We start from the raw sequence: 12,511 nt of genomic DNA on the forward strand, positions 1-12,511 counted from the left end.
TAAACATTACATGTTAGAAGAATTGTACAGAAGGTAGTTTTTTCTAGGATTTTACAAGAGATTGAGAAACATTTCTCTAAATTTCCTCCAAATAATAAAACGTAAAATGTTCAAAGTGGATTGCAAGCTGTTCAGTTATTGGGGGCCTGTCCTAAGAAGTTGTGCTTACTACACTGGTGCGACCAGGGGCAGGCTCAGAGGTTCGAAGGGCCTTCCTCGCACGGTGAGTGGGGGCTGCAGGCCCCAAGGAGCCCATCGGCACAGCCGTGTCTTCGCCACTGGCCCTCCAGCCCTGCAAGTTCCCAGGCTCCCCCGCACGCAGACCCACTTGTCCTGCTTCCCAGCTTTATGTAGCTCTTGAAAACCTGGTCTGTTAAAGACACTGAAGGGGACCGATGGCATGACCAAACTTGCCTTCTAACACTCATGCCCATGCAGTGGCCGGCTCTCAGGGCAGTGACATAGGTGTCAGGGCATATGCTCAACAGTGGGAGCTTTGGGAGGTAGCAGAACCTTCTCTCCTAGTTGATAAGATACTGCTCATGGTAACTTTGAACAGGTCCGAGACTGTCGTTCGGGCGAATCAGAGTTGTTCCTTTATGTACTTTTCTTGGTCACCATACTGATTGGTACTCATTTGAAAGTTCTTGTTGGACATTATGCTAAGATTGGAAATTCAGATTTATCAGCCCTGGTCTCTGACTTCAAGTTGCTCATGGGTCATTATAATCCAGTGTAACATGTGCTAGAGGTACACCAGGCCATGGAGGGAGCAAATCTGTCTACGTGAGCCTGTAAAATTTTCCAGAGGTGATCTCTTCCTTCTCTCTCTCTCATCCTCCCCTGCTCACGCTGTCTCTCTCTCAAAAATAAATATAAACATTAAAAAAAGAACTTATTTCCCAGATGAATAATAGCTACAGTAAAACCCTTTGTGAAATGTGCCTAATTACAAATAGAATGGATTTTGAACCTGTGGGTCTTTCAGTGGGAAGCGCGCTGGTGGAGTAAATGGAACACAGTGGAAGCCTTTGGAACCTTGAGCCATAGGTGGTGAACTTAACCCTGTAGGTGGTGATAAAGAGCCATACAAGGGTTTTAAGATTTTTTTTTTTATGCATGTTTATTTTTGAGAGAGACAGTGAGCAGGGGAGGGGCAGAGAGACAGAATCTGAAGCAGGCACGGGATTCTAACTCACAAACCTTGTGATCATGTCCTGAGCCAAAGCCAGACACTTAACCGACTAAGCCACACAGGTGCCCCTTAAACGGGAGCAGCATTACCAGGTTTACGTGAAGAGTGGACTAAAACAGTAAAACTAGTTAGCTGGCTCTGGTGTGGTCTGTAAGCTGAGGATGGCTTGCAGGGCTGTAAGAGAAGAAAGAAGGGGGAATTAGACGTTCAGGAAGAAGCTCGATTTATCCCTCATCATTAGTGGGTTTGTTGGGTCACTCCTTACTTTGATCAGGTAAACCCTGACTCCACGTCTCTTAGGTGTTCTCCTCCAAAGCAAACGGTCTTTTTTCCTTTTCTGACCTCACTAAAACATTAAGGCAAAGGATTTTGTTTCTCAGGCTATGCTTTACTGCATTTTGCAGTATTTTTCATGCAGATTTTAGTCTGCAGAAGAGATCCAGTGTGTCTCTACCAAACAAGTAACTACTAGGCGTTAAAAGATACTTCAAGGGGCGCCTGGGTGGCTCAATCAGTTGAGCTTCCCACTTCAGCTCCGGTCATAACCGTAATCTCACGGTTCCTGGGTTTGAGCCTGGAGCTGCTTCAGGTTCTGTCTCCCTCTCTCTCTGCCCCTCCTATGCTTGTGCGCTCTCGCTCGCTCGCTCGCTCTCAAAAATAATTTTTTAAGATACTTTAATACAGCAACATTCCTTCCAATGGAAGGAATTCAAATATTCCAAGCCCAAGTACTAGTATCCCCTCATGCAGAGGATTAGGCCTGTGTCAGTCTAGTAGCCTCTGGCCACATGTGCCTTTGAGTACTCAAAACATGGCTAGAGGGACTGGAACTAAAATATTTTTCTGTAAAACTTTATTATTTTGATAGGACCAAATTTCTCTGTATCCGACACAATGTGTAAGATATGAAACCAAGGTATTGCTTGTGTTAGACAAACACTTCACCAGTTGATGTCAAAGAACAATTTCTGCCCCATTTTACTAAACCATTTACACTATAATGTGTTTGAATACTTAATGCTGGCAGCATGAGTTACTGTGCCTGTGTAAGTCATTAGTAATTGAGATACCTTTGTTCATTTTAATATAAATTATTTTTCTGGCTTAAAAAACTATGGTCAAATTATTAAATTTAAAATCAGTGCCGATATAGATAGAAGTGAGCTAGTCTCACAACTGGAACAGTAGACTAGAAGGTAGATCCACAGATTTCATGATGAATGACAAGTGCAATTACCTGCATCAGAGGAAGAGGAAAGCCTCTTAAGAAAATAATAAAAGTAATAAAGTGAACACTAAGATACGTTTTCTTCAAATACTTACAGAATTCAGTGTTTTCTGTCAACAGTCAAAAAAGAATAATAGACAAAATTAATCACCTGAAATACAAGTCCAACAAAAAGGTGGGTTTTTTTTTCTATTTGTAACAGGACATGAGCTTGTAGATTTGGCCAATTCTAAAAGGGCTTGTATTCTTCCACAGGAAAATAATTTTTTAATGGAGATCTGGTATAAAAATATGTATTTCAATTTGGAAATTTTGTTAGAAAGTGAAGACACTAAATATTTTACAAAAATCAAATATATGCAGTTACGCCAACAGTTACCTATAGAATACAAGGCTTTCCTAGTACTGGTTCAAAAATTGAAAAATTGGAAGTACTTAATTTAGAAGACTTGTGCTATAAAAGGCATCAACCAGTTAATATTTTGTGTATGCTTTTTCATAACAGCTCCAAATTTACGAAGAAATGGGAACGCTTAGCCTAAAATCAAACTTACAGCATAGCTATTTTTGCATCTTTTACAGCTGCCAGAAATTTTCTTCTAGATATGAAGGAAAATTGTTTTTATCACTGCAGATGGTTATTCCAGCATATTAGGTCAAAAATCTGGATTTGTTGAAAATTTTTTTAATGAGCCTTGACTTCCTTCATTTTGTTTCACCTTACGATGCTTATTGAAAATAGTTCCACTTAAATTTTCCAAAATAGATTGAGAAGTGTCACAGTTGGTGAGTATATATAATTTCAGATCAAAGAACCATCACCAGTTTGTTAAGACTATTCAGAGAGCTAGAAGACAACTTAATGATCTTTTGCTAATATTAGCTCATTGGTTGAATTATGAAGAAATGTTAACAATGGCTTACAGTTCTTTTAATACCAATTTAAGATTATCTTGAAACAAAAGGAATGCTTGCCAAATATTCAGTAGTCAAAAGCAAACCATAATCAGTATGATACACATTTTCTTACCAATAGCAAGCTGCTTTTGAGTAAACAAAAATTGAAGCTCCAAGAAAAGAGTATTTGTGACTTTCACAGATGGGTACATGAATTTATGTTGGACTTTAAGTTGTACCGTAATACTAACCAAGAATGCTGGTTTTTGTACATTGTCTAACAAATTTTAACTGTAATCACATTTTGTAAGATGGCAGCTAAAACTACAAGAAAAATTTGGAACAATTTGTTGGTGTGTTGTTAAGTTTAAGGTTGCTTTTCAAATGATGCAAATTTGATTTGGATGTTCTCTAGAGCCAACACAAGAATTTGTAATTGAACAAAGGGCAACTTGGAGAGAAGTTGATAAGCTTTTGCTGCAAAGTTAGATTCATCTATAAAAGAATAAACTTGATGTAGAATAACAACATTTTTAATGACTTGAGGATTCAGTTATATTTGGGATAATTTGGATATATGAGTCTACTTAGAGTCTACTTTTGCAGTTGTGTCCTATGTAATTGTTAAAATCATTAAAGAAAGTAAATATTACACTAGAAAATACTAATGCAGAAAAGTAGTAAAGCAGGAATAGACTAAAGCATGAGACACTGAAAAAGTAAAATGGCAGGCATAAATCCAGTATTACTGTATATGGATGGGTTAAGCTCCGACTGGATAAAAATAATGGAAGCATACACTGACTAGAGGAGACACACTTTAGATGCAAATACACAAATCGGTTGGAAGTAAAAGGATGGAAGGTGTTACCCAACTGAACTCTAAGAAAGTTGGTGTGGCTCTACTAACACGACAAAACAGACTTGAAAACCCAAAACGTTACTAGAGATAAAGAGTATTTTATAATGATGAGCAACGATATGAGCTAAACGATAACCACAAACTACATAAAACTGACAGAAGGAAAGGGATAAATAGACGGTCATCATTAGTTGTCCCAATGCCCCATTCCCAGTGGAAAGAACAACTAGGCAGAAGATCAGCAAGGAGAGGATACTTGAACACCACTATAAAACAACAGACATGTATAGGACACTCTGTAACTGTACCAGAATACACATTCTTCCCAAGTGTGCGCATGGAACATTCTCCAGTAGACCATAGGCTAGCTCATAAAACAAGCCAGTAAGTTTAAAGAATTGAAACTGTACCAAGTATAGCCCCTGATCATAATGAAGTGAAACTAGAAAGAAAGTTGCAAAGATGTGGAAGTTTAAAGTACACTCCTAAATACCACTGGGCCAAAGAGGGGGGGAAAAAAAGAGGAAGAAAGGACATAATAATAAAGACTGGAGCAGAAAATAATGAGATAGGGAATAGAAAATAGAGAAATCAACAAACACAAAAGTTGATTGGAAAGATCAAAATTGAGCTTTATACTGCACAGAGGAAAAAAGATTACTAAGATCCAAGAATAAAAGGAGGGGGAATTGCTCCAAACCTTACAGAATAATGAGTATTATGGGATACTATGGACAGTTGTAGGTTAATGACTGAGATTATGTAGATAAAATAGACAAATCCTTAGACAAATTATCAAAACTGACAAGAAATAGAAATTCTGAGTAAATGTATAAAAAGAAATAGAGTCAAAAATTAAAACTAGGGTGTCTGGGTGGCCCGGTTAAACATCCGGCTTTGGCTCAGGTTATGCTCTCACAGTTCGTGGGTTCGAGCCCTGCATCAGGCTCTGTGCTGACAGACTCTCTGTCCCTCCCCTGCACATCCTCCCTCTCTCAAACAACAACAGACATAAACTGTCTAGAAAGAAAAGCCCAAGTCCACATGATTCCACTTGTGATTTCTCTCAAATACTTAATAATTCTTTACAATCCCTTCCAAAAATGAGAAGGAAGGAACACTTCTTAACTCCCTTTGTGAGGCCAGTGTTACTCTATAGCAAAGCCAGAGATGTCACATGGCAAGAAAACTACACACCAATGTTGCTTGTGAAAACAGGAAAATCTTCAGTGAAATACCAGAAAACTAAATACAGCAATTTGTAAAATGATTATACCCCATGACCAAATGGGATCCATCTAAAAAATGCGAGTTGGCTTAATATCTGCACATAATGTGATCTACTTCATCAGTAGTATAAAGGCAGTGGCACAGGATCGTTTCATTAGGCACATAAAACTTCTATACCCTTTCGTTTAAAAGCAAAATATCAAGCAGGAACGGAAGAGAACTTCCTCAGCCAGATAAAGGGCTTTTACAAAGAACTCACAATGAACTTCCTGCTAAGTGGTGAGACAGTGACCCCTAAGATCAGAAAAAAGACAAGATGTTTACTCTTGCCACTTCTATTCAACATTGTGCTATAAGTTCTAGCCAGGGAAATTAGGCAAGAAATAAAAAGTAATAAGATCTGAGAGGAAGAAGTAAATTATATTTGTAGATGACATGACCAGGTAATCCACATACCAAAAACCTATTAGAACTAATAAATTAATTCTGCAGGCTGTGTGTGGGAGGTGCCGGGGGGGGGGATAAATTAATAAATAAATTCAGCAAGGTTAATGGAATCAGGATCAAAATACAAAAATTATTATTTCGGAGTTTGAGCCCTGCATCGGGCTCTGCACTCTCTCTGCTCCTCACTCACTCACACTCGCGCTCGCTCGCTCTCTCTCTCTCTCTCTCTCTCTCTCTCTCTCTCAAAGAAAGAAAGAGGGGTGCCTGGGTGGCTCAGTCGGTTAAGCAACCAGCTTTGGCTCAGGTCATGATCTCACGGTTCGTGGGTTCGAGCCCCGCATCAGGCTCTGTGCTGACAGATCAGAGCCTGGAGCCTGCTTCAGATTCTGTGTCTCCCACTCTCTCTCTGACCCTCTCCTGCTCACGCTCTCTCTCTCTCTCTCTCTCTCTCAAAAATAAATTTAAAAAATAAATTTAAAAATGAGTAAAGGGCTTGAATAGACATCCTCCAAGAAGACAGAGTTGTTGTTTATTTTTGGAGTGATAAAAATGTTCTGAAATTAGACAGTAGTGATGGCTTCACAGCACTGTGAAGGACTAAAAACCCTCGGAATTACATACTTTAAAAGAGTGAGTTTTATGGGATTTGAATTATTTGAGATTCACTCATGTTGATGCATGTAGCTGTACCGGCTGCAGTGTGATACTGTAATGTATGAATATCCCAAAAATCTACCCTTCTCTGCAGCTATCTTCGCATTGTTTCTAGTTTTCCTTTTCCTTCCCCCAATCCTCACACACCATTCTGTTCTGAACATTCTGTTAGGTGCCAAGAATTGCTGGAATTAGTCGCTAGGAATTGCTGGAATTGCTAGGTGTTGGGACAGGCGTATGATTTTCACTAGATATGCTCATTCCTGTCCAATGTGTTTCTGCTCACTCGCCCATCAGAAGTTTATGAGATTTTCCCATTGTTCTACAACTTTGCCAATGTTTGTTTTTCTCCGACTTTGTTTTTGGCAATCTGGTGGGTATAATAGTATTTCATTGTGGTTTCTGTTTATCTTTCCCTTATTAATAACAGGCATATTTTTGCTATTTCATGTTCCTCATATGATTTTATGCCTGTTGAGGATTTTTGTCCTTTTCTGGCTAATTCATAGTTCTTTATGTACACAGGGTACTTACCCTTTATCAGTTAATGTATCTTGCATAATTTCTCAGTTGTCTTTTAATTTTAAAAAATCTGTAACTCTGTATGTTAAAATATTTGTCAGTTTTCAGAATGATGAACTGATTTTCTTGTGTCCTCAAAACATTACCAAACAGGCTATTTTCCCCTCTGTTTCAAAACCACATAGATTTAAACATATTTGATGAGTGTCATCCATTGCACTTACTACCATTACTGATGTGTAATTACCCCATTTTTGGCAAGTGAGAGATTTAGCCAGACCGGTCCCTGTGTCTTTTTGGCACCATCCTGGTGGTCTTGAGTAGCTTACTTCTAATCTGGTATGAAACGAGGTTCTAGGTTCCATATCTGGAACCAGCCATTTCTCCAAAGCCTCTTGGTTCCTTCAGTGGTATCTAGAGACCACAATCCGGATGCAAGGATTCTCATTGCTACTGGATTCATCAGTTTCTAGATACTTTCAGAGGATAGAGACAAGAGACTTTTTTTCTGAAGATAAAACACAGCAGGTAATTATAATGGCACTTTCTGTTCAAATGTTGAGCCTTGAAGTTTTTACTGAACCTTAATAATCTTTTTTTAATGATTATTTTTTAAATTTCTCTCTCTGTCTCAAAAACAAACATTTAAAAGACAGAAGTGTGAGCAAGCAAGGGGCAGAGAGAGAGGGAGACACAGGATCCAAAGCAGGCTCCAGGCTCCGAGCTGTCAGCACAGAGCCTGATATGGGGCTTGAACTCACAAACCGTGAGATCATGACCTGAGCTGAAGTCAGACATCCAACTGAGCCACCCAGGCACCCCTGAACCTTAATAATCTTCTTTCCTTCTTTCCACTTTGCCAGAAATCTCAAGTTTCAACGACACTGACATAATTAGTCATAAGTCATATTATAGAATATGCAGAGAATAGCCTCAATCTAGCAACACCACTAAGAAAAAGTTGATTGTTTTTACCGTTCTCATCCTTGGAGTATTATTACCCTGCACTGAATGTAGAGTTAAATTACTGTATTTTCATGTTACTTGGAATAGTTTTTTTTTTTTTTTGCTGTTGTTTGTTTGTTTGTTTACTAATCTCCAAACCCAACATGAGGTTTGAACTCATGAACCTGAGATCAAGAGTCGTATGCTCTACAGATTGAACCAATAGTCTTGGGATTATACCACCATGGAAAATAAAATTAGGTTTGTTCCTCTTTTTTCATAATTTCAATTTTTAGAGTGCTTAATTTTTTTAATTTGGTATTTTAGAATCTTGTAAAATATTTATATAGTTACCAAGTCAAATGGGCAAAATATGATTTTTTAAAAAATTTTTATTTATTTTAGAGAGAGAGAGAAAGAGACAGAGTGTGAGCGGGGGCAGGGCAGAGAGAGAGGGAGACACAGAATCCAAACCAGGCTCCAGGTTCTGAGCTGTCAGCACAGAGCCCAACGTGGGGCTCCATCTCACAAACCCGTGAGATCATGACCTGAGCCGAAATCAGATGCTTAACCAACTGAGCCACCCAGGTGACTCACAAAATACAGTATTTACAGAAATCTAGCCTTCCGCCATATTCCCTCTTTCCCTGGATTTATGGTTGGTGTCTTCCCAGGAATCTGTAGGACGGAGAAAGGGAGCTGTTAGCCTCAGGCTTTCAAGTGTTACTGACTCGTGGACACTCTCTTCTACTGAGCTCTGTGATCTCCCCTCCAGGGTGTGGCTGGGAAGGTTCCAGAGGTGGGAGGTGGCAGGGTCATCTCAGGACAGGGTCCTTGCCTGAACCCCCAACCCACTATCAGTTCCAACAAGCTCCTGGGACATACTATTTTCTCCCAGTGATCCCTTGAGCATTTTAATCTAGTGCATTAACTGAGGGGCATACATAATGTTCCCAGGAATTGGCTTGTCAGGTTTTATGTCCCCACTGCCTTCTTCACCAGAGATGCATAGTGATTCACCTAATTATTGATTCATTTTTGTCCAGACCAGAGCCTTACACAAAGACTCAGAACCCTTGAGAATCTTGGGGACAGTGGGTTGATGAGAAATTTAAATTTAATCTGGATCCCAGTGGCTGCCTCCCCTGTTCTAAGTTGATGTGTAAACTTGTCAGAATACAGCCACGGCCCCCCATTTAAAGCCTGAATGTCCTTGTCAGAATAGGAACAGAAAAAAGCCAGACCCATGTTTTCATATAAAACAGGTACAGGGGCACCTGGGTGGTTCAGTCGGTTAAATACCCAGCTTCAGCTCAGGTCATGATCTCACGATTCGTGGGTTCGAGCCCCACATTGGGATCTATGCTGACAGCTCAGAGCCTGGAGCCTGCTTTGGATTCTGTGTCTCCCTCTCCCTCTGCTCCTCCCCCATTCATGCTCTATTTCTGTCTCAATAATAAATAAACATTAAAAAAAATTAAAAGGGGTACATTAAAAAAAAAAAAACAGGTACAGAAGGGTTCAGATCGTCCACGGTGGGTTGATAGTTAAACCAGGGAGAGCCCTTCTCAGAAAACGTGAGGCCGAGTTCTACTTTTCCTGGAGCAGTAACGTATCAATCAAAGAGGAGTTTGCTGGGAAGTTTCCCTCAAGACAGACATCAATAGTCAGACTCCGGGCGCCTTCCCACCAGCACTGGGGATCAGTCCAGGAATGGTGGGTCTTCTGGTAGAACCAAAGGGCCCAAAGCCACTAAATTATTTCAATAATGAACGATCAGAAACCACCGAGAAAAATCAAACCTGACATAGACTTCCTACAGCCCTCAGTCCTGCCTCAACCCAGGAAAGAAAGGTATGTCAGAGGGAAGATAAAAACTTTTCAAAAAGTAGCAACAAATAGCTAACTTTGGAGGTTCTCACCAATTTCCAAGGGTTAAATAACTCCTATGCTTCATAAGTAATTGTGGAGTGTAACAGGTGGGGGATCCCAGTTTTAGCTAACTCTAATACTTGGCCAATCCCCGTCCCCTTTAATTGGTGGCTCTGAGTCACCTGCAAAATGTCAGTAGTGTCTTTCACACACCTGCACGCACCCTCACACAATCGGGGCATCGTGTACCCCCTGAGGCCTAGGAACCATCCCACCTGCAGGCCCCTCAGCACCATCGCTCACGGCAGCGGGAGAAACGGGCTTTGGTACCGAGGCAAGAAGAAACCAGCCTCAAAGCCGCTCCTATCCATGTTTATTGGGAGAGTAGGGAAAGGAAGGCTTGGCTGATCAGGGCTAGGCGGCCATCCCCAGCCTGCAGATGGCAGCACCTCATCCCCAGGCAGAGATCCTCCAGTCTCCACTCAGCCAAGGTACGTGAGGGCCCCCTGGAAAGGAAAAGCCAAGTTTGAGTGGGTTCTCACCCCCAAGGGCCCTCAGAAGCCCCCTTGCCATTCAGATGTGGTCCACAGGGTTCCCACCCAAGGAATCCTGCTTCTGGGGGCCGGCGACGAGGACCCCCTGACGTAGGGCTGGGCCGCCTTTGTGGCATTTTGAGGAGCAGACTGTGCCACTCTGGCAGGGTGGCTGGGGAGGGGGACTGCCTTCAGAGGGAGGGTGCACCCACATTACCAGCAGAGACTTCACGGCCCCCATGGCCTCAGGGCCCAGCTCAGCCACAGGCTTCCTGGAATCCTCCATGAGCTGTTTCACTGGGAACCCCAGGATGGTCAGGATGAACTTCAGGGCTTTGAAACCTTGGAGAAAGGGGTTGGCCATGGCCCCGGCCCCAGCCATAGCGGCTGTCTCAGCCAGGTCTCCTGCCCCGGCCAGGGCCTCTGCCCCAGCCTCCACAGCAGGATTGAGGTCGGTCAGAGCTGAGGCCACAGGCTTGGCCACTGTGTCCACGAAGAAAGTGGCAGCTGCAAACACAAGGAGAGAAAAGCCCCCTGTGTGAACTGGGCCTCCGTGGAGACCTGCTAAGGGCCTGTCTCCTCCGGGTGGTGCGTGCACCTCTAGCCACTCGCTGACGGCTACCCCATCTGAGTTGGGGGAGGCCCAGCCCTGAGGAGTCCCCTGCTGGTTGAGACAGGCAGTCTTGTGAGCAGATCGCTGTGGCCCAGCAAGCAGGTGGCTGGACAGAGGGGCATACGAGGTGGCCCAAGGGTGAAGGGAGATGAAGAAAGCTCTGAGTGGCATCCACGGCAGGCTTCCCAGAGAAGGGGACACCTGGAAAGGGCCTTGAAGGATGAAGCAGAAAGCAAATGGGTGGCGTAGTCCCAGACCAGGGCCAGAGCTGACGTTGGCCAAGGCTAGGACAATCTGGTGTTGGGTCAAGAGGAGACACTGGGGCCAGTGGGAATAGGAGAGGAAGCCTGTGGGCTGGGGCAGGGCAGACCCCAGAGGGCCTTGAAGGCCCACGAAGGAGCAGGACATCCTGCCCAGAGGGACGAGGAGCCCCAGGAGGTGGTAAGTGGAGGAGTGGCCTGGTGCCCAAGGCAGAGGCAACAGGGGACCCAACCAGAGCCTCTGCCAAGGCCCCGGAGCGAGGACCTGGGGACCAAGTCCTGCAGGCACTCACCAGGACGGCTCAGCAGAGCCACACAGAGCACCAGGAAGGCGGCCGCGAGCTTCATGGCGGACTGGGCGCAGTGGCTGCTCTGGGAACAGAGGCAGGCTTCGCTCTGGTTCATATACCCCGTCCTCACCCCTCTCCCAGGCTGGGGCCTCGCCACCTCATCCTCCTGAGAAATGTGCTGTTTGCTCAGCTAGTACAACCCTGGCCAACTTCCTGCTCAGCCTGGTGGGCCCTGGGAGGCCTGTGCCCCCCTACGCACCCAGGGCTCAGGGACTTCCTGTTGGCAGAGCCCCCTGGACCAGAGGGCTGGGCTCTTCATTGAGAGCAGGAATGTAGGCTATGCTTTGTGGGCACAAGGCCCACGCAGGAGGTTACCTTTGTGGAGAGCTCTCTGTTCTGACCCCACCTGGCCCTCCAGCACTGCTGCGCACCCCGGGACAGGAAGGGACAGGGGTGTGACACTGGTCCTTCCCCCGCTGCCAGACCATGGAAATGGCGGGCAGTGGGGGTCCTCCGGGCCCTCCTGGTCCTGGAGAGGCAGAGAGAGACTCCAAGCCCATCCAAGTCCGACCTCATTCCTGGCCACCACCCTGGTGGGGCCACAGCGCGCTACCAGTGAGAACACAAGGACCCACGACAGTTTTCCAACTCTGCCATCAGTCTCCCTACCAAGAGTTTCTTTCAAAGTCCTTACACATATGTCACTACCTAGTATGATAATGGAGGATGAGCAGAACACATTCAGCCCCACGACACAGGCTCATCAGTAGGAAGATGTGAGTTTTCAGGGAGCATCCTGAAATACCCACTCGCCACTTTGGTTACAAGAGGGTTTTGGCCTTTACAGCCTGACGGGTCTCCAGCTGCTCCTGAGTGCCCCCCCCCCTCCGCAGGGCGCTTTGCACCCTCCTACCTGCAGACAGCACTGTCAGCAGCTGTGGCCAGAGCGTGCACATTCATGTG

At 44.0% G+C, this 12,511-nt stretch overlaps 1 protein-coding gene across 1 annotated transcript; it reads right to left on the bottom strand.

Annotated features, from left to right (window-relative positions):
- Window positions 1-10,208: 10,208 nt before the first annotated feature.
- On the bottom strand, window positions 10,209-11,678 carry SCGB3A1 (secretoglobin family 3A member 1). Its single transcript, XM_029941432.1, has 3 exons — window positions 11,552-11,678; window positions 10,603-10,892; window positions 10,209-10,358 (listed from the first exon to the last, which is right to left on the bottom strand). Exons 1-3 carry the CDS (start codon window positions 11,661-11,663, stop codon window positions 10,335-10,337), a joined length of 426 nt encoding a protein of 141 aa, XP_029797292.1. The 5' UTR covers window positions 11,664-11,678; the 3' UTR covers window positions 10,209-10,334.
- Window positions 11,679-12,511: the final 833 nt, after the last annotated feature.

Source organism: Suricata suricatta, chromosome 6, assembly GCF_006229205.1.
Source record: "Suricata suricatta isolate VVHF042 chromosome 6, meerkat_22Aug2017_6uvM2_HiC, whole genome shotgun sequence".
Taxonomy (NCBI): Eukaryota; Metazoa; Chordata; class Mammalia; order Carnivora; family Herpestidae; genus Suricata; species Suricata suricatta.

What these genes read in the sequence shown, in the direction of transcription:
- SCGB3A1 (XM_029941432.1), bottom strand. Translation starts at nt 11,663, where the DNA reads ATGAACCAGAGCGAAGCCTGCCTCTGTTCCCAGAGCAGCCACTGCGCC. An exon ending in GGCTCTGCTGAGCCGTCCTG is followed by an intron (nt 10,893 to 11,551) that starts GTGAGTGCCTGC and finishes TTGTGTTTGCAG; the next exon opens with CTGCCACTTTCTTCGTGGAC. An exon ending in GGGCCGTGAAGTCTCTGCTG is followed by an intron (nt 10,359 to 10,602) that starts GTAATGTGGGTG and finishes TTTCCTTTCCAG; the next exon opens with GGGGCCCTCACGTACCTTGG.